Source organism: Mus caroli, chromosome 2, assembly GCF_900094665.2.
Source record: "Mus caroli chromosome 2, CAROLI_EIJ_v1.1, whole genome shotgun sequence".
Classification (NCBI taxonomy): Eukaryota; Metazoa; Chordata; class Mammalia; order Rodentia; family Muridae; genus Mus; species Mus caroli.
In genome coordinates this window covers 71,692,623-71,712,961 of record NC_034571.1, presented here as the reverse complement: position 1 = coordinate 71,712,961, position 20,339 = coordinate 71,692,623, and the positions used below count along the sequence as shown (strand labels likewise).

The 20,339-nt window shown below is 43.2% G+C and overlaps 1 protein-coding gene across 46 annotated transcripts in view; it reads left to right on the top strand.

Moving 5' to 3' along the window:
- The window catches only part of Ttn (titin), a 271,446-nt gene that overhangs the window by 73,542 nt on the left and 177,565 nt on the right, over nt 1-20,339 (top strand). For 28 of the 46 annotated variants that reach the window (XM_029473037.1, XM_029473035.1, XM_029473093.1 and 25 more), the window contains 37 exons: nt 78-356; nt 785-1,063; nt 1,160-1,438; nt 1,558-1,845; nt 1,948-2,226; nt 2,328-2,609; nt 2,701-2,979; nt 3,094-3,372; nt 3,476-3,754; nt 4,034-4,321; nt 4,436-4,714; nt 4,859-5,140; nt 5,239-5,517; nt 5,635-5,913; nt 6,026-6,304; nt 6,408-6,695; nt 6,935-7,213; nt 7,415-7,696; nt 8,668-8,946; nt 9,066-9,347; nt 10,268-10,546; nt 10,664-10,951; nt 11,119-11,397; nt 11,490-12,152; nt 12,271-12,558; nt 12,692-12,979; nt 13,767-14,048; nt 14,470-14,748; nt 14,853-15,134; nt 15,272-15,550; nt 15,643-15,930; nt 16,080-16,358; nt 16,452-16,730; nt 16,825-17,103; nt 17,222-17,509; nt 17,658-17,945; nt 19,979-20,260. The exons of 2 other annotated variants lie outside the window; for them this stretch is intronic. In XM_029473037.1, the coding sequence (XP_029328897.1) occupies nt 78-356; nt 785-1,063; nt 1,160-1,438; nt 1,558-1,845; nt 1,948-2,226; nt 2,328-2,609; nt 2,701-2,979; nt 3,094-3,372; nt 3,476-3,754; nt 4,034-4,321; nt 4,436-4,714; nt 4,859-5,140; nt 5,239-5,517; nt 5,635-5,913; nt 6,026-6,304; nt 6,408-6,695; nt 6,935-7,213; nt 7,415-7,696; nt 8,668-8,946; nt 9,066-9,347; nt 10,268-10,546; nt 10,664-10,951; nt 11,119-11,397; nt 11,490-12,152; nt 12,271-12,558; nt 12,692-12,979; nt 13,767-14,048; nt 14,470-14,748; nt 14,853-15,134; nt 15,272-15,550; nt 15,643-15,930; nt 16,080-16,358; nt 16,452-16,730; nt 16,825-17,103; nt 17,222-17,509; nt 17,658-17,945; nt 19,979-20,260 (10,809 nt within the window). The remainder of the gene's footprint in view (nt 1-77; nt 357-784; nt 1,064-1,159; nt 1,439-1,557; nt 1,846-1,947; nt 2,227-2,327; nt 2,610-2,700; nt 2,980-3,093; nt 3,373-3,475; nt 3,755-4,033; nt 4,322-4,435; nt 4,715-4,858; nt 5,141-5,238; nt 5,518-5,634; nt 5,914-6,025; nt 6,305-6,407; nt 6,696-6,934; nt 7,214-7,414; nt 7,697-8,667; nt 8,947-9,065; nt 9,348-10,267; nt 10,547-10,663; nt 10,952-11,118; nt 11,398-11,489; nt 12,153-12,270; nt 12,559-12,691; nt 12,980-13,766; nt 14,049-14,469; nt 14,749-14,852; nt 15,135-15,271; nt 15,551-15,642; nt 15,931-16,079; nt 16,359-16,451; nt 16,731-16,824; nt 17,104-17,221; nt 17,510-17,657; nt 17,946-19,978; nt 20,261-20,339) is intronic. 16 more of the 46 variants (XM_029473033.1, XM_029473172.1, XM_029473054.1 and 13 more) reach the window with 15 other exon arrangements.

Genomic DNA, 20,339 nt, shown 5'->3' with positions numbered 1-20,339 from the left:
CACTTGCTTTCCTGAGAACGCTTGCCTTTCGTTTCCTTGTAGCTCACAGCTCACTCTGTGCTTCCCTGCTTTTGTAGAGCCGCCTTCCTTCATCAGAACTCTTGAGCCTGCTGACATAGTGCGTGGGGCCAATGCACTGCTCCAGTGTGAAATCGCAGGCACGGGACCCTTTGAAGTTAACTGGTTTAAAGACAAGAAGCAAATCCGAAGTAGCAAAAAGTACAGGTTGTTTACTCAGAAGACCTTTGTGTGCCTGGAAATCTCGTCTTTCAATAGTGCCGACGTTGGCGATTACGAATGTGTAGTCGCTAACGATGTCGGAAAGTGTGGCTGTGTGGCGACACACTTATTAAAAGGTTAGTGAGGGAGGGGGATCTTTTCCTATAAATTGTCCAAATAGCTTTCTTAACAGGTGGAAGGAATTCTTAATTCTTTCTCTTCTTCTGACCTTTCCAATGTGTTTGGTCTTAGTTTGAACTCAGGGTCCGGAGCTTTCATTCAAACCTTTATCTTGATATGAGCAGAAATATTTATTAACTCATAACAAAAGGGAATTACATAAAAAGTCATTTCATTCACTGGAAAACATTTATTTTCTGTGCCTCTTTTGAATGGTATTGTTAATTCTTCTTATAATTTCTTTCTTCTTTCTAATAAACAAGTATTGGAAAAAGGTTGTATTGGGCAAGGGAAACATATAGCCCAGATGAATCCCTACAGCAGTAGAGATGGGGCCGAGTGTGTGTCGGAACTGACAGCGGGTCTGCTCTCTTTCTTTAACTAGAACCACCAACCTTTGTCAAGAAAGTAGATGATTTTACAGCCCTAGCAGGACAGACCGTTACCTTACAAGCTGCCGTGAGAGGGTCAGAACCCATTTCTGTCATGTGGATGAAAGGCCAAGAAGTCATTAAAGAAGATGAAAAAATCAAAATGAGCTTTTCCAATGGAGTTGCCGTCTTGACCATCCCTGATGTGCAGATTACTTTGGGTGGCAAATATACATGCCTGGCTGAAAACGAAGCCGGGAGCCAAACATCTGTCGGGGAATTGATAGTTAAAGGTTCGTGTAGGGACATTTTAACTTTTAATTGCCCTATTCACTTAAAGTGAAACCTTGATTCACACCAGGGATCCTAACTGTCTGATACCTTTATAGAACCTGCCAAAATCATTGAGCGAGCAGAACTGATCCAGGTGACCGCAGGGGACCCAGCCACTCTGGAGTATACAGTCTCAGGCACACCAGAACTCAAGCCCAAGTGGTACAAAGATGGGAGACCCTTGGTTGCTAGTAAAAAGTACCGAATCAGTTTTAAAAACAACATTGCCCAACTGAAATTTTATTCTGCTGAACTGCACGACAGTGGCCAGTACACGTTTGAGATTTCCAACGAAGTGGGCAGCAGCTCCTGCGAGACCACATTTACTGTATTAGGTTAGTATTTTTAGGAAAATGTGTTACATAGTGCTCTGAAACCCAACAAAATTATCCAAAGGTGAAGCACTAGGCAGTCTGCCATGTTGATCTTGCTCTCTTTCTTATGCCATGAACAGATCGAGACATTGCTCCGCTTTTCACCAAACCCTTACGTAACGTGGACAGTGTCGTTGGCGGTGCCTGCAGGTTAGACTGCAAAATCGCTGGCTCCCTCCCCATGAGGGTTTCCTGGTTTAAGGATGGCAAAGAGCTCGATGCTTCTGACAAATACCAGATAGCATTTGTGGAAGGCACAGCCTCGTTGGAGATCAGCAGAGTAGACATGACTGACGCAGGGAATTTCACCTGCCGGGCCACCAATTCCGTGGGAAGCAAAGACAGCAGCGGAGCCCTGATTGTGCAAGGTTGGCTAGGGTCTTTCACAGTTCTGCTTTCCAATGTTCAAATTAAGTCTTCTTCCGTTGACTTGTAACTCCTTCAAATTCTGTCTTCCTCCTCTTCTTCAGAACCACCCAGTTTTGTAACTAAGCCAGGGTCCAGGGATGTCCTGCCCGGCTCGGCAGTCTGTCTGAAGAGTGCTTTCCAGGGCTCTGCTCCTCTCACCATCAAGTGGTTTAAGGGCGACAAAGAGTTGGTTTCCGGTGGAAGCTGCTACATTACCAAAGAAGCTTCAGAGAGTTCCCTGGAGCTCTATGCAGTGAAAACCTTGGATTCGGGCACTTACACATGCAAAGTCAGCAATGTAGCTGGGAGTGTGGAATGCAGTGCAGACTTGTTTGTGAAAGGTTCGAGTTCTTCTCTTGATACCTTTGCGCAGCCTGCGACCCTTTTTAGACAAATGCCTTCCTCTTTCCACTGTTTCATAATAAGTCCCTTCCTTCCACAGAGCCTGCTACCTTTATTGAAAAGTTAGAGCCATCCCAACTGTTAAAGACAGGAGATGGCACTCAGCTAGCCTGCAAGGTCACGGGAACTCCTCCAATTAAGATAACATGGTTTGCAAATGACCGAGAACTGAGAGAGAGCAGCAAACACAAAATGTCTTTTGCGGAGTCCACCGCAGTTTTAAGGCTTACGGATGTGGCCATTGAAGACAGTGGAGAATATATGTGCGAGGCTCAAAACGAGGCCGGCAGTGACCACTGCACTGGCATTGTCATAGTCAAAGGTTGGTTCTTGCTTCATCCCCATGTGACCAAATATTGGGCCCACAGCACAGATCCCTGCCCATTAACACAGGCCATTGTCTTCTACTATAGAGTCACCTTACTTCACCAAGGAATTTAAATCCATTGAAGTATTAAAGGAGTATGATGTCATGCTGCTGGCTGAGGTGGCAGGCACCCCTCCCTTTGAGATCACTTGGTTCAAAGACAACACAACCCTGCGAAGTGGTAGAAAGTATAAAACCTTCCTTCAGGATCAGCTGGTCAGCCTGCAGGTCCTCAAGTTTGTAGCTGCGGATGCAGGTGAATACCAATGCCGGGTGACCAACGAGGTCGGCAGCAGCACCTGCAGTGCCAGGGTGACATTAAGAGGTCAGTGTTGGCTTAGTTAATAGATGAGCTCTTCTGCACAGACAAGTCTTAAGTTTCTAGAATCAGTCTTGCGATAGCACTGGTACTGATTGAGAACTCGTTCTTCTGCTATAGAACCCCCGTCCTTCATTAAGAAGATTGAAGCCACCAGCTCCCTCCGTGGGGGCACAGCCGCCTTCCAGGCCACTCTGAAAGGCTCCTTGCCAATCACTGTGACCTGGTTGAAAGACAATGATGAGATCACTGAAGATGACACTATAAGAATGACTTTTGAGAACAACGTGGCTAGTCTATACCTCAGTGGTATTGAAGTCAAACATGATGGGAAATATGTCTGTCAAGCCAAAAATGATGCAGGCATACAAAGGTGTTCTGCATTACTCTCAGTCAAAGGTTGGTTCAGAAATCTGCCTTGGGTTGGAGGGAGAAACAATGCAAATAAGAGGCCGTCCAGCAGGGCACTTCACAGCCCATATCTGTCCTTTGTCTTCTACAGAACCTGCAACAATAATGGAGGAGGCTGTGTCCATAGATGTCACTCAAGGAGACCCAGCCACTTTGCAAGTTAAATTTTCAGGGACTAAGGAGATTTCAGCTAAATGGTTTAAAGATGGCCAAGAACTTACCCTGGGTCCAAAATATAAAATCAGTGTCACTGACACAGTCTCGATACTAAAGATTATTTCCACAGAGAAGAAGGATAGTGGAGAATATACTTTTGAGGTCCAAAATGATGTTGGGAGAAGCAGCTGCAAGGCTAGCATTAATGTTTTAGGTTGGTATTGATTTCTCTTAATAGGAGTTGAGTGTTTCAGGGGCCCTTCTTGTAAATTTAAGAAAAAAACAGAGGGCTCTGGGCATAGTTCAATAATAAAGCACACTTGATTTGTGTGTGCAGGATACTGGGTTCAGGCTTTATTACCTTGTGATCAGAGGTGGGGAGGTAGAGAGAGAGGGAAGGAGAGGGAGAGGAGGGGGAGCGGAGGGAGAGGGAGAGAGAGAGAAAACAGAATTAGCTAGATTAACCTAACTTTTTCTTGCTTTTGTTGGCTAGATCTTATTATACCTCCTTCATTCACCAAAAAATTGAGAAAAATGGACAGCATTAAAGGATCTTTTATTGACTTAGAGTGTATAGTGGCTGGATCCCATCCAATAAGCATCCAATGGTTCAAAGACGACCAAGAAATCTCAGCTAGTGACAAGCACAAATTCTCTTTTCATGACAATACTGCCTTCTTAGAGATCAGTCAGCTGGAAGGCACAGACAGTGGTACATACACCTGTTCTGCCACCAACAAGGCAGGCCACAGCCAGTGCAGTGGTCACCTGACAGTCAAAGGTTGGCAATTTTTATCTCTGCCTTTCCAAACTTTATTGTCTTGCACTTTTTAATTCTCCCCTTCATTGAGTTCTAAAATAAATCTCTCTTCTGCTTCCTGTTCTCTCATCCCAGAACCCCCTTACTTCGTGGAAAAGCCACAGTCACAAGATGTGAATCCCAGTACGAGGGTTCAATTGAAGGCTCTTGTGGGTGGCACTGCACCCATGACAATAAAGTGGTTTAAAGATAACAAGGAGCTGCACCCCGGAGCAGCTCGCTCGGTTTGGAAGGATGACACCTCCACCATTCTTGAACTCTTCTCAGCCAAGGCTGCTGACTCCGGGACCTACATTTGCCAGCTAAGCAATGATGTTGGCACGACAAGCAGCAAAGCCACCATCTTTGTGAAAGGTCTGGTCTCTAGAGCGTCTCTCTTTCCTGCTTGTCTAACTGGTCTTTGGGAAGGGAAAGTTCACTAAGAAAATAGTTTGGTTTGTTGAGCTTTGTTTTAAAAACCATTCAGCATGCTGCTCTCTCTTTTTTCTTCATCTTTAGAACCTCCTCAATTTATTAAGAAGCCCAGTCCAGTGTTAGTGCTGAGGAATGGACAGTCAACGACATTTGAATGCCAAGTCACAGGCACCCCTGAAATCAGAGTTTCTTGGTATCTGGATGGGAATGAAATAACAGATCTTAGGAAATACAGCATTTCTTTTGTGGATGGTTTAGCCACTTTCCAGATTTCTAATGCCAGGGTTGAAAACAGTGGAACTTATGTCTGTGAAGCTCGAAATGATGCAGGCTCTGCGAGCTGCAGCATTGAACTAAAAGTGAAAGGTTCGTTATGGAATCTGCTTCACGGTTTAGCTGGGCTGCCTGAGGGGCCCACAGCTTCTCGAGTTAAGCTACTCTCTGTCTTCCTTTTGACTCTGTAGAGCCTCCCATCTTTATCAGGGAACTGGAGCCTGTGGAAGTGGTAAAAGACAGTGACGTGGAACTGGAGTGTGAAGTCATGGGAACAACTCCATTTGAAGTCACTTGGCTGAAGAATAACAAGGAAATTAGAAGTGGCAAAAAATACACAATGTCTGAGAAAATGTCAGTGTTTTACCTGCATATAACCAAGTGTGACCCTTCGGACGTTGGTGAATATCAGTGCATCATAGCCAACGAAGGAGGCAGCTGTGCTTGCAGTGCTCGGGTTGCCTTGAAAGGTCAGTCACAGGCTAGGACCATCCGCCAAGTCAAAGTACTGAGTGTTCTTTGATTGTAGGTAATGAGTAGGAGTTAAAAGGTGCCTCTTCTTGAACCACTCTTTCATTTAATCACAGAACCACCGTCGTTTATCAAGAAGATAGAAAATGTCACCACTGTCTTGAAGAGTTCCGCCACCTTTCAGAGCACCGTGGCAGGCTCACCGCCCATTTCTATAACCTGGTTGAAAGATGACCAGATTCTTGAGGAAAATGACAATGTCCATATTTCTTTTGAGGACAGTGTGGCCACACTTCAAGTCCGGAGTGTGGACAATGGGCACAGTGGGCGATACACATGTCAAGCCAAGAATGAGTCAGGAATTGAGAGGTGTTATGCTTTCCTCTTAGTACAAGGTTGGTAAGCTATTCCCTTTAAAGAGTGGTCCACAGAGATGGTTGTATAGGCATATTTGGGCTCTAGTAGAATCACTAATCTGACATATGCACATTTTCCTTCTTACTACAGAACCTGCTCAAATCATAGAGAAAGCTAAGTCGGTTGATGTTACCGAGAAAGACCCAGTCACCCTGGAGTGCGTAGTGTCTGGAACACCAGAACTCAAAGTCAAATGGCTTAAAGATGGGAAACAAATTGTACCCAGTAGATATTTTTCAATGAGTTTTGAAAATAACGTGGCCAGTTTTAGGATTCAGTCAGTCATGAAGCAAGACAGTGGACAGTACACATTCAAGGTGGAAAATGACTTTGGAAGCAGTAGCTGTGATGCCTACCTGAGAGTGCTAGGTGTGTACTTTGCCCCCGCCAACTACCCTAACTTAAGAGCATAGACCTCGTGGACGAGTAGCAACAGACTAATCGGTGTGTTTTTGCTGTTTGCCTTGGATAGACCAAGATATTCCCCCATCGTTCACCAAAAAGTTAACCAAAATGGATAAAGTTCTGGGTTCTTCTATCCACATGGAGTGCAAGATTTCTGGGTCACTTCCTATCAGTGCTCAGTGGTTTAAAGATGGAAAAGAGATATCTACAAGTGCAAAATACAGACTGGTGTGTCACGAAAACACCGTGTCACTGGAAGTTAGTAATCTGGAATTAGAAGACACTGCAAATTACACCTGCAAGGTGTCCAATGTAGCAGGGGACAACGCCTGCAGTGGCATCTTAACTGTGAAAGGTCAGAGCTTCTTTGTCTCTTCTGAGTTGTTCTTAATAGGCACGTCTAAAACATATCATTCTTAACCTTGTATCCTCAGAGGTAAAAATCTTAATAATTCTGTTTCTTTTTATTCACATTCATTGGGTTCAAGGAATATTTAATCATCACCTCTTTTCATGAGTTGTTTTCTTGTATGTTCATAAAAGTCATTGGGCTACAAGGGCTATAACTAAATATGACTCTCTTAAAATCTGTAGAACCACCAAGCTTCCTAGTGAAACCTGAGAGGCAGCAAGCTATACCGGATTCTACCGTGGAATTTAAGGCTGTGCTGAAAGGAACACCACCGTTCAAAATTAAATGGCTTAAAGATGATGTGGAACTTGTCTCAGGACCTAAGTGTTTCATTGGCTTGGAAGGGTCAACCAGCTTCTTAAACCTCTACTCAGTGGATTCTTCCAAGACTGGACAGTATACTTGCCAAGTTACCAATGACGTTGGTAGCGACTCTTGCACTACAATGTTGCTTGTGACAGGTGTGCAAGTTTGATTGTCTTATGTTTCTGTCTGACCCATGCCTCTGTTGTTTCTGTACTCTGTGACAATGCAGCTTTCTAACTCAGTCGAGTATATTTCCCAGATCTTGGTCTGTCTCTCCCTTTCCCACACATTACCCTAATTGGACTTGTGTGGTTCATTGCTCTTCTTACATAATTTCCCTTTTCCTGACTCTTTAGAACCACCGAAATTTGTAAAGAAATTAGAAGCTTCCAAAATTGTAAGAGCAGGTGACTCTGCACGACTGGAATGCAAGATTACTGGATCTCCAGAAATACAAGTTGTGTGGTATAGAAACGAACATGAGCTCACAGCCAGCGATAAATACCAGATGACTTTCATTGACTCAGTGGCGGTCATACAGATGAACAGCCTCGGGACTGAGGACAGTGGAGATTTTATCTGTGAGGCTCAGAATCCTGCCGGCAGCACCAGCTGCAGTACCAAGGTTATAGTAAAAGGTAGAAATATCTTTCTTTTTCTCATTCATGGAAACCGTTTACCTTCTCCCCTGGGTCTCATGGTGTCTTCACTGCTCTCTTAGTTTCTAGATCAAAGCCAGAATATTTCCCAAATATAGACATATGTCCCTAATTGAATGTCCTTTCCTGTTAAGTATATTTTATATGCAGATGGTCATTTTGAGATATTTTTTCTTATAATTCTAATGCTGTTATTCTGATCACCTAATACAGTGACAAAGCATTGAATTAGATATTTCAAAGCACATATATAAAAACAAATAAGAAAATTTAAAATTAATCTTTGGATTTCAATCACATTACAACTATATCAGCATCCTTAGTATGGTCTATACCATAGTGATGCAGTGTATAAAGAATATAGGTTTTAATAATACATCTTTACAATAGCATTAATATTTTTCTTCTTTCTCAAGAATCAGCTCCTATCTTTAAAATCATGACTCTACTCTGGTGCAATTAGTGCCAGTATTTTATACAGCTATCTCCCAGCATTAGTGCTCAAATTTGTCATGTGAGTTAATTATTACAATAACCATGCCCTGAAATGGAAGACTCAGATCATGGCTGTTATTGTGACTTTTGGGTACCTCTCTTGTAAAGCATAGATTGCATTCTTTTTTTTTTTTCCTTTCTTTCTTAAGGCAAAATTCCATAGTTCATAAAATTCTCATTTATTGATATATTTATTCATTTATAAATTTTGTATCACTCTTAATACTCAAAAATAATCAGCACATTGAACTTCTCAACTGTGACCTCTAAGATGTATCTATCTTGGCTCTCCACTTATCTATCCATCTGATTATCTTATAAAAGCTCATAAGTAATGGTGCTGCCTACACATGCTAACATCTTAAACCATGCTTCTGATTGAAAAATAGAGAACTCTTTTTTTCACTGGAGGAAATCAAATAGCCCAACTCATGAGACATTCTTGTTTTTTATAGAACCACCTGTCTTTAGCAGCTTTCCGCCTGTAGTAGAAACCCTTAAGAACACTGAAGTTAGCCTTGAATGTGAGCTTTCAGGAACACCGCCATTTGAGGTGGTGTGGTACAAAGACAAGCGCCAGCTCCGAAGCAGCAAGAAGTACAAGGTCGCATCTAAGAATTTCCATGCGAGCATTCACATCCTCAACGTGGAATCTACAGACATTGGCGAATACCACTGCAAAGCACAGAATGAAGTGGGCAGTGACGCTTGTGTTTGCGCTGTAAAGTTAAAAGGTAAGCATAGTTTCTGTGCATGGCGGAAATATCAGGCATGTGGCAAATGCTCAGCAGGTCCTCTCTTCCATTACCTGGAAAGCTTTTTGAGCAATTTCTATTCATCTTTTCCTGTTCAGAACCGCCAAAATTCATTTCCAAGCTGAACAGCCTTACGGTGGTGGCTGGCGAGCCTGCTGAGTTGCAAGCATCCATAGAAGGTGCCCAGCCCATTTCTGTCCAGTGGCTTAAAGAGAAAGAAGAAGTGATCAGAGAGAGCGAGAACATTAGAATTTCTTTCGTCAACAACGTTGCGACTCTGCAGTTTGCTAAAGTGGAGCCAGCTAATGCTGGGAAGTACATTTGCCAAGTCAAGAATGATGGTGGAGTGAGGGAAAACATGGCCACGTTGACCGTCTTAGGTACAGCAATCCCCTGTTAGCATTTGGGGACAATCACTGGGATGACTTCCATGCAATCTTATTCTGAATTTCTCCCAGAACCATATTTAGCCTCACTATTTGGAAGACTTAGGGGGAAAGGCCCAATTGATCTTAAGTCTTTTCTGATTCATGTGATTCTAGCGAATGATAGCTAGCTGTTTTATTATGTGTGCACTGCTTTTCTTTATGGGGAGCAAATATCCCGAGTATCTCTTGTTTCATGGTGAACCACTTGGAGCCCTTCTATTCTTATGCATGCTACTATATTATAGTAGTGGCTAAGCTGACAAAAGATCAATGTTTGAAGGAAAGATATGCACTTTCATCATTGGGCATATTAAATTTCAATCCAGTGATAAGAAAGAAAGTGAAGAGATCTTTCAAACTACCTTCTCTAGCAACTTGGCACAGAGGGAAAAAAACACCAAGTAACTCATTTAACAGGGACCCTCTGCTCTAAAGAGTAAAGGTGTAAATCAAAACCCATTATCTGGGGCCAAGTGAGATGGCTTAGTGGGTAAACATGCCTGCCGTCATGCCTGAGGACTCCAGTTCAATTCCTGGGACCAATCAGAACCTCTGAGCTCCACATACATTCCATGGCATATACCCCCCACCAGGCACAGATGTGCACTCACAAAATAAATATAATTTGTACCTTTTAAAAGCCAGATTGTCTGCTGTGCATTGCCTAAATTGTTTTGGAGTTGAATAATGCCCAAACATGCTTTTAATGAATGCAAATAACTTTATGAATGCATAGAATTATGGAATCACATTTTAAAGCCAAGAGAGATGGTAATGAAATCATCACTGAGAGAAAGAATCTTAGTGCATAGAGGAGAAGCAGGGAAAGAAAGGTCTAGGTTTTCAAAGATGCATGTCGCGTTTTATTTCAGAGCCTGCGGTCATTGTAGAGAAGGCAGGGTCCATGACGGTGACTGTGGGAGAAACGTGTGCCCTGGAGTGTAAGGTGGCTGGCACTCCGGAGCTCTCTGTTGAATGGTATAAGGACGGAAAGCTCTTGACCAGCAGCCAAAAACACAAATTTAGCTTCTACAACAAAATCTCTTCCTTAAAAATCCTCTCAGTTGAAAAGGAAGATGCAGGCACCTACACATTCCAGGTTCAGAACAACGTTGGAAAAAGCAGTTGCACAGCTGTGGTCGATGTGTCAGGTTAGTTCTGGCATTTGCATCTGCTCGCATATGCAAATTTCTCTTATGAACTTTCCTTCTTTCATGTCTCTTCTGTCCTTTCAAGTCACCACAAGTCATGTGTCTTCCCTCATGCAGACCGAATGGTCCCTCCCTCTTTCACACGAAGACTAAAGGATACTGGTGGTGTCCTGGGCACCTCTTGCATCTTAGAATGTAAAGTAGCTGGATCATCTCCCATCTCTATTGCCTGGTTTCATGAGAAAACTAAGATTGTCAGTGGAGCAAAGTACCAAACAACATTTTCAGATAATGTCTGCACATTGCAATTGAATTCTCTGGACTCATCGGATATGGGCAGTTACACATGTGTGGCTGCTAACGTGGCTGGGTCGGATGAATGTCGCGCACTGTTGACTGTACAAGGTCAGTGATAAACAGTCAATTTTGCATGACATGTATTAAAAATTCCTCTCTGGACATATGTCCAGATTGGCACACATTTAAAGTACTCTTCATTTCATTTCTTATTCAAAATTGAAAGTAAGTGCAGAGCTTACTGGATCCTTCCATTGTCTTCTATGTCTGTGTAGAGCCACCCTCTTTTGTGAAAGAACCTGAACCCCTGGAAGTCCTTCCAGGCAAAAACATAACCTTCACAAGTGTTATCAGAGGAACCCCTCCATTCAAGGTTGGCTGGTTTAGGGGAGCCAGAGAACTGGTGAAAGGTGACAGATGCAATATCTACTTTGAAGACACTGTGGCAGAACTGGAATTATTTAATATCGACATATCCCAGAGTGGGGAATATACCTGCGTGGTTTCTAACAATGCCGGCCAAGCATCCTGCACTACGCGTCTCTTTGTGAAAGGTTTGCCAAACACACTCACTCTTCCTTGCTTTGATTGCTGACATTTCTGTGGCTTTATGATGTGTCTAACTACAATGTTTGTCACTTATCAGAACCAGCCACGTTTGTAAAGAAGTTAAGTGGTCACTCTGTAGAACCAGGGAAGTCTATAATTCTAGAGGGCACCTATACTGGGACACTTCCAATTTCGGTCACCTGGAAAAAAGATGGTGTTGGCATAACTCCATCTGAAAGATGCAACATTGTCACCACGGAGAAAACATGCATCCTGGAGATTCTGAGCAGCACCAAGGGAGATGCAGGGCATTACTCCTGTGAGATTGAAAACGAGGCAGGAAGAGATGCTTGCGATGCTCTTGTATCTACATTAGGTGTGTTATGTTACCCTCTTAAGAATTTTGGGTTTATCAGACATGCAGGGAGGGTCCTTTGCCCTTCTGAGATTCCATTGGCTGATGTGAGCCTTTCTTCTTTAGAACCACCTTATTTCGTTACGGAGTTAGAACCTCTGGAGGCATCTGTTGGAGATTCAGTTTCCTTGCAATGCCAAGTTGCTGGGACACCAGAAATTACAGTGTCTTGGTTCAAAGGAGACACCAAATTAAGGTCAACTCCGGAATACAGGACCTACTTTACAAACAACGTGGCCACACTTGTGTTTAATAAAGTGAGCATCAATGACAGTGGGGAGTACACATGCATGGCGGAGAACAGCATAGGAACAGCAGCCTCTAAGACCATCTTCAGAATCCAAGGTGATGGTTTTATCTTAGACACTAAGAGAGTTGCTTTCCCCTCATTAACTCTTTTACCTTTATGGGGATTTTCTCATTTTATCCATTAATGCCTCAAGTATAACTTGTCTTCCTACAGAGCGCCAGCTCCCGCCTTCCTTTGCAAGACAGTTAAAGGACATTGAGCAAACTGTTGGGTTACCAGTTACCCTCACTTGTCGACTAAATGGCTCTGCACCCATCCAAGTGTGCTGGTATAGAGATGGGGTGCTTTTAAGAGATGATGAAAATCTACAGATGTCATTTGTGGATAATGTGGCAACATTAAAAATTTTGCAAACTGACCTGAGTCACTCTGGCCAGTATTCTTGCTCAGCTTCCAATCCACTTGGCACAGCATCTTCTACTGCTAGACTAACAGCAAGAGGTTTGTGCCCATGCCAATCTTTCTCTTCATAGACCCTATTTTTTTTTATTTAATTGTAAAGACAAAACCAACTGACAGCCAAAAGTGTGTGTGCAAATATTTATACATACTACCTTTTCCTCTAATCTTCCAGAGCCTAAGAAATCACCCTTCTTTGATATCAAGCCAGTATCAATAGATGTTATCGCTGGAGAAAGTGCAGATTTTGAGTGTCATGTGACTGGTGCTCAGCCAATGAGAGTCACTTGGTCTAAAGATAACAAGGAAATCCGACCTGGAGGAAACTATACTATCACGTGTGTGGGTAACACTCCCCACCTGAGGATTCTTAAAGTGGGCAAAGGAGACTCTGGCCAATACACGTGTCAAGCCACCAATGACGTTGGCAAGGACATGTGCTCTGCTCAGCTCAGTGTGAAAGGTATCATGGCGGAGCATTTGCCACGATTTGTTGTCTTGTGTGCTTGTGTTGCTGTCCTCTAAGTGTCTTTAGGTTTTCTATTTTGAGGCTGGTGCTGTAACTCACTCTGAGAGCATTTGCCTCACATGTGTGAAGCCGTGGGTTCAATCTCTCAGTAGTGCCAAAGATGAGAAAGAAGTTGTCTTTTGCCTTGTTTATTTTTGTTTTTTTGAGAAACTGTCTTACTATATATATAGTCCGTGCTGGCCTGTAACTCATAGAAATCCTCCTGGCTCAGCCTCCTGGAGCTAGGATTACAGGAATGAGTCACCATTTTCAGCTGTTTTGAGTTCTTACATTTTTTAATTAAACTAACAACCATATTTGAATTGATGCCGACTTGTTGGAGGAACAATAACCGAAGTTCTGCCTTCTCTTTATATTGTCTCTTAAGTGAGCATTCTTTCCTTGAACTTTGTTGACCATAATTTCCACCATCCACTCTTCCTTTTCATCATTTCTTGTCATATAACACCCTGATTTAACATTACAAATTTTTATCAAATATGAATTATATCAGCTAGTGTATTTTACCTTATAGATCCAGACTGCAATATATTAGCTGAATTCTCAGATAAAGATTTTAAATTACTTAATAGGAAAAAAAGATGACATATTAGCATGAAATCATTAGAAAGTTCATTTTCAGTAATAAGCCTGTTAAAATGTGAATTGGGGGGATTTATCTTATAATAAACTCTTTCAACACATAATTATGCATTACTGACTGTTTCCTTTGGTTTGATAGAACCTCCCAAGTTTATTAAGAAATTAGATGCTTCAAAAGTTGCGAAGCAGGGAGAAGCCATCCAACTGGAATGTAAGATAAGTGGCTCCCCAGAGATCAAAGTTGTGTGGTTCCGGAATGACAGCGAACTTCACGAGAGCTGGAAATACAACATGTCCTTCGTGAATTCTGTGGCCCTGCTAACCATCAATGAAGCCAGTGCTGAGGACACTGGGGACTACATCTGTGAAGCTCACAATGGCGTTGGTGATGCCAGCTGCAGCACAGCCCTGAAAGTTAAAGGTTAGACCACTCTTCTGCTGCCTTCCTTCTCTTCAGTGGACTCCTTACAGTCTCCAGGTCTTGGGCTGTCCAAATATCCAGAAATGGGATCAGGCTGGACTTGAGCCTGAGGATTTCTGGTGGTTAGATAAAATCCAATATTCCTTGGGAGTTTGAGAAAACAGTTCTCATTAACTAATTTTTCATTATAGACTCAATGAATTTGTAAGATTCAAACCTAAAATCCCACACCTCTTAAAAGTATGTTTTATGAATCGTCACGTGTCAATGTGTGCGGCCACTATTCACACTAATCATTCTTAATAATCTCTTATTCATAACTAGCATCTCTAAGATTCTAAAAGTATGTAGCTGCTAATAGCATTTATTCTCTTTGGGTAAGCAGTTAACTCTCATTGCTCATCCTCTTTTCTTCTGGTAGCACCTCCTGTCTTTACCCAGAAGCCTCCTCCAGTCGGAGCCCTGAAAGGTTCTGATGTGATCCTGCAGTGTGAAATTTCAGGAACACCCCCCTTTGAGGTGGTGTGGGTTAAAGATCGGAAGCAAGTGCGAAGCAGCAAGAAATTTAAAATCACCTCCAAAAATTTTGACACGAGTCTTCATATCTTTAATCTGGAAGCCCCTGACATAGGGGAATATCACTGCAAAGCCACGAATGAGGTGGGAAGTGACACGTGCGCTTGCATGGTCAAGTTCAAAGGTTTGTATACATAGACACAAGTGTGTGCTTCTTCCTTCAATCTGTCCCTGCGCAACTAATAATGTATGCTATTCTTTCACTTAACCACAAATTTCTTTCATCAGAACCACCACGATTTGTGAAAAAACTCAGTGATGCATCCACCCTTATTGGGGATCCCGTGGAGTTACAAGCTGTGGTAGAAGGTTTCCAGCCGATTTCCGTTGTCTGGCTGAAAGATAAAGGTGAAGTCATCAGAGAGAGCGAAAACGTTAGGATTTCCTTTGTTGATAACATCGCAACTCTCCAACTGGGAAGTCCAGAAGCATCACAGTCTGGAAAATATGTGTGCCAAATCAAAAACGATGCCGGGATGCGAGAGTGTTCAGCAGTCCTGACTGTCCTAGGTTAGTGCAAAGCAGAGCCCCAGAACACAGAGGAGACAATAGCTCTATAATCATTTCCTGAAGATAGGACGCGTATCCAACTATCTACTGACTAAGGTGAATTGGTTCTCAATGCAATATGCTTGTTCTTCTTCTAGAACCAGCCACAATTGTAGAGAAACCTGAACCCATGACAGTCACTACTGGAAACCCCTTCACATTGGAGTGTGTAGTAGCCGGGACTCCAGAACTTTCAGCCAAGTGGTTCAAAGATGGTAGAGAACTATCTCCAGGCAGCAGACATCACATTACATTTGTCAGAAACCTGGCTTCCCTTAAGATCCCTTCTGCAGAAATGAATGACAAGGGCTTATATAGCTTCGAGGTGGAAAACAGAGTTGGCAAAAGCAGCTGCACTGTGTCTGTCCATGTCTCGGGTGAGTAGGAAGAGGCCTTGATAAAGACAGCCCCTCCGGTAGAGTGGGAGTGGAAGAACGATCCTTTCTAAGTCGAAACTCTTCTTCTCTAGACCGAGTTGTTCCACCGTCCTTCGTCCGAAGGCTTAAGGACATGAGTGCCACGCTTGGGGCTTCTGTGGTTTTGGAGTGTCGAGTGTCGGGCTCAGCCCCCATATCAGTCGGCTGGTTTCTTGATGGGAATGAGATCATTAGCAGTCCCAAATGCCAGTCCAGCTTTGCAGATAACGTCTGCACGCTGACTCTGAGCTCCCTGGAGCCCTCTGACACTGGCGCATACACCTGTGTGGCTGCCAATGTAGCCGGCCAGGATGAAAGCTCTGCAGTTCTGACTGTCCAAGGTCAGTGTGCAAAGATGCCTTCTGCTTCTCTCTTCACTCTCCAGCCTGAACTGCCTTTGCCTTCATTTTTTTTCCATCTCAGTTTCCTTTTCTTTAAGTAACAAATGCCTCTTTTTTTTTTCCATCCTCCTCCCATCTGGGCTATTTAGAACCACCATCTTTTGAACAAACCCCTGACTCTGTGGAAGTTTTGCCTGGAATGAGCCTGACATTCACCAGTGTCATTAGAGGCACCCCTCCCTTCAAGGTCAAGTGGTTTAAGGGCAGCAGGGAGCTGGTGTCCGGGGAGGCTTGTACCATTTCTTTAGAAGACTTTGTCACTGAGTTGGAGCTCCTGGAGGTGGAGCCGGGGCAGAGTGGAGACTATTCTTGCCTGGTGACCAACGATGCCGGCAGTGCTTCCTGTACCACACATCTCTTTGTGAAAGGTTTGCTCTTTTCTCCAGTACCCATTACTTCTTAAAACTCTTCTGATGCCCCATTTGAAGGCACAACTCAACCCTCATGTTTTCTCCTTACAGAACCAGCCACTTTTGTGAAAAGGTTGGCTGATACCAGTGTGGAGACAGGTAGCCCCATCGTTCTGGAGGCTACTTACTCTGGCACACCACCTATCTCCGTGAGCTGGATGAAGAACGAATATCCTCTTTCACAGTCTCCCAACTGTGGCATCACCACGACAGAAAAATCTAGCATCCTGGAAATTCTTGAGAGCACAATAGAGGATTATGCACAGTATGCTTGCCTGATAGAAAATGAAGCCGGACAGGATATCTGTGAAGCTCTTGTGTCCGTCTTAGGTGTGTTGACAGTTAGTTCTTCCTATTGTTGTCTCTCCCTGTGAATCACTTTTAGTTGGTGTTAACAGATTGCTTGCCATCCTTTGTACCTTAGAACCACCTTACTTTATCGAACCCCTGGAACATGTGGAAGCAGCTATTGGAGAGCCCGTAACTTTACAGTGTAAAGTGGATGGAACCCCTGAGATCAGGATTTCTTGGTATAAGGAACATACAAAGCTACGGTCAGCTCCTGCATATAAGATGCAATTCAAAAACAATGTGGCCTCCTTAGTCATCAACAAGGTGGACCACAGTGATGTGGGAGAGTACACCTGCAAGGCAGAAAACAGCGTGGGGGCTGTTGCTTCTTCTGCCGTGCTGGTTATCAAAGGTGATAATGGCTTTGCTTGACAAGTCTTACTGTGTGTTGACAGATCCATTTTATTAAGAGCTCTTGGTGGATAGATACATGCTGTTACAAGTAAGGATTGTCTATAACTTCTTTCCAGAGCGTAAACTTCCACCTTCCTTTGCGAGAAAGCTGAAAGATGTCCATGAGACTCTTGGCTTCCCAGTTGCTTTTGAATGTCGAATCAATGGCTCGGAACCTCTTCAGGTGTCTTGGTACAAGGATGGTGAACTTTTGAAAGACGATGCTAATTTGCAGATGTCTTTTGTTCATCACGTTGCCACTCTTCAGATTTTGCAAACTGATCAGAGCCACGTTGGTCAGTATAACTGTTCAGCTTCTAATCCGCTTGGGACTGCTTCGTCCAGTGCTAAGCTCATTCTCTCAGGTGAGTTGGTTAACTCATCGTACTGTCCTCTTCATCACAATACAGCTTCACTTCCTTGGGCCACCAAAGGACTGGTGCTATTTGGTTTCTATTCCTAATCTTGGAGGATGGAAACTGACCTTGACCTGTTGGTCTTCATTCTTTCCAGAACATGAAGTGCCTCCCTTCTTTGACTTAAAGCCTGTGTCAGTAGACCTTGCTCTTGGTGAAAGTGGTTCTTTTAAATGTCATGTCACTGGAACAGCACCGATCAAAATCACCTGGGCTAAAGATAACCGTGAGATTCGCCCTGGAGGCAACTACAAGATGACTCTGGTGGAAAATACTGCCACTCTGACAGTGCTCAAAGTAGCCAAAGGTGATGCTGGACAGTATACCTGCTACGCGAGCAACGTGGCTGGAAAGGACTCTTGTTCTGCTCAACTTGGTGTACAAGGTACTCCTTAGAGTGAAGTGCCAAGATCTCTTCCATTTTATCCATGTCTTGAAATGTTGATGGGTGACATGGTATGTGTATGTGTGTGTGCGCGCATAGTTATTAGAAACCATCAAATGAGGGCTATGGGTACAGCTAGAAGGTACAGTGCTTGTTTGGCATGTATAAGGACATGCCAGGTTGGAGCCCTAATATCATAATACAGAATGAGATGCAGAAAATGAAGAAAAAGGGAGGGAAGAAGGAAGAGAGGGGTCACAAATGAATCCAGGATCTTCTAAATGGGAAAATATCTTGAATTTGTTTCTAAAGTAGAAAAATCACAGAAATATTAACTAGAAAATATATTTTCAAAGACTAAGGAGAAAATGAACAGGACATTTCCCTAGAATTATATGAAAAGAAGTTATCAGAGGGAAAAATATTTAATTACTTCAAAGGACCTATTTTCTGCAGTACTTAGTAAGTTAGTGAATTTGTCACCCTCTGAACATAGCACCATCCCAAACTACCAAGTCCTTCAAGTAGAATCAGGCCAACTGTAAGGCTAACTTATTTTCCACTACCAGCTATGCTTCATGAATAGCAGAAGTCAGGGGACTAGGTATTACTCAGGCCTGCCATCTGGACCAGGAGTTTCCAAGTTCTTGGCATCTTCTTCAAAGAATCGAATAAGCACACACAAATAGCAAAATATGGAAATAGAGTTTTGTTCAAAGGTCATGTAAAAGTCCATGCTTGATACCCTGCAAGATGACAGTGACAATGAGTGCTATTTACTCAGGAGCCCCCTGGTCACTGCTTAGGACTTCTGTCTATGGGGCCAGAAAGAAGAGGAAAATCTGGTTGCTAGGTCTAGGGTCTGGATAGTTTTGTTGTGATTGATAGGCATGGGTTATGTAAGCCCATAACCCATGTCCATTCCTAAAAAGATGCATTTAATTTTAATCATATGCATGTCCAACCATGTATAGGCACAAATAAAGGATTTCTCCTAGAAGTCCATTTTGAGGGCACAATTTGTCTTAGTGCACATGCACCCCAAATCCATGAAGGCTGAATTGACTCACTGCCTCTAGCTCCAGGCTATATATCTGGGTGCATTTGACCACAAAAAGGGAGGTTTATTAAGAGTTGCTAGGGAATCTTAGATCAAAGTTAACACAACTTTGTTTGAAGAGCAGTGAACATGCAGCTTGATATAGGTAGAGTCTTGGGTTGTTAAGTGCATTGTTGGAGAAGCTGTATGTACGTACCTGAAGCCAAGCAGGGCTCCAGATTGCTAAGATACCGTTATGTATGCCTGCCTCATAGGATGTAAATACCACAACACCCAGTGTTATGCACGAAGATGTTATGTTTCACAGCTGAATATCAAGACTTATAGATTTATAGACGGCTGTATTTAGTATTTTTATGCTTCTTGGAGCAGTAGTTCATAAGCATCGTAAAATTTAGATTAGTGATCAAGACCCTTCTGCACTGTGAGACAACTAACCACTTTACATGTCAGCACGAATGTTTAAGAACATTGTTCTAACTCACTTCAAGGAAATGATGGACGCTGAAGGGATATAGCTATTGAAGGCATATCAGAGATAACTGTGCTTTAAAATCGTAAGACATATGATCACTTTTGCTCTGGCTGTGTATGCTACAGAATGTATACCTTTGAAGCTATAATTTCCACAGACTCACACACAGGGAAATCGGTCTCTCCCTCCTGGGAACCTCAAAGGGTTTCTGAGATGTTGCCTGTGGGCTCAGGCCTACAAAGATAGCTCTGTTTCTGGGAAGCGGGCTGCTTCTTCCTCGAGCCACAGTTAGATTATAGGCATTCACAAATGTACACTTACTTCATTTAGGGATTTTTCTCCTCAGATATCACTTTAACTAGCCGTCCCTAAACTACATCAAATGAACTTGTCTCCTGTAGATGAAGTCCACTCTGACAGATTTCTTCCTTCACCTCCTCTTGTAACACGCCTGTCTTTTCTGTCCCTTGCCTTGTGCTTTTCCTTGTGGTTCCTTAGAACCCCCCAGGTTCATTAAAAAGCTAGACCAATCACGGATCGTGAAGCAGGATGAGTATACAAGATACGAGTGCAAAATAGGCGGGTCTCCAGAAATCAAGGTTTTGTGGTATAAGGATGAGGTGGAGATTCAAGAAAGCAGTAAATTCCGGATGTCATTCGAGGACTCGGTGGCCATCCTGGAGATGCAGAGTCTCAGTGTGGAAGACAGCGGGGACTATACCTGCGAGGCTCGCAACGCAGCAGGGAGCGCCAGCAGCAGCACCTCCCTGAAGGTTAAAGGTCAGACCTCGTTCCACCCCCACTCTGCACATCTGCTCTTCTACAGTTCACTATGCTCTCAGTTTTATTTTCCTCCTGA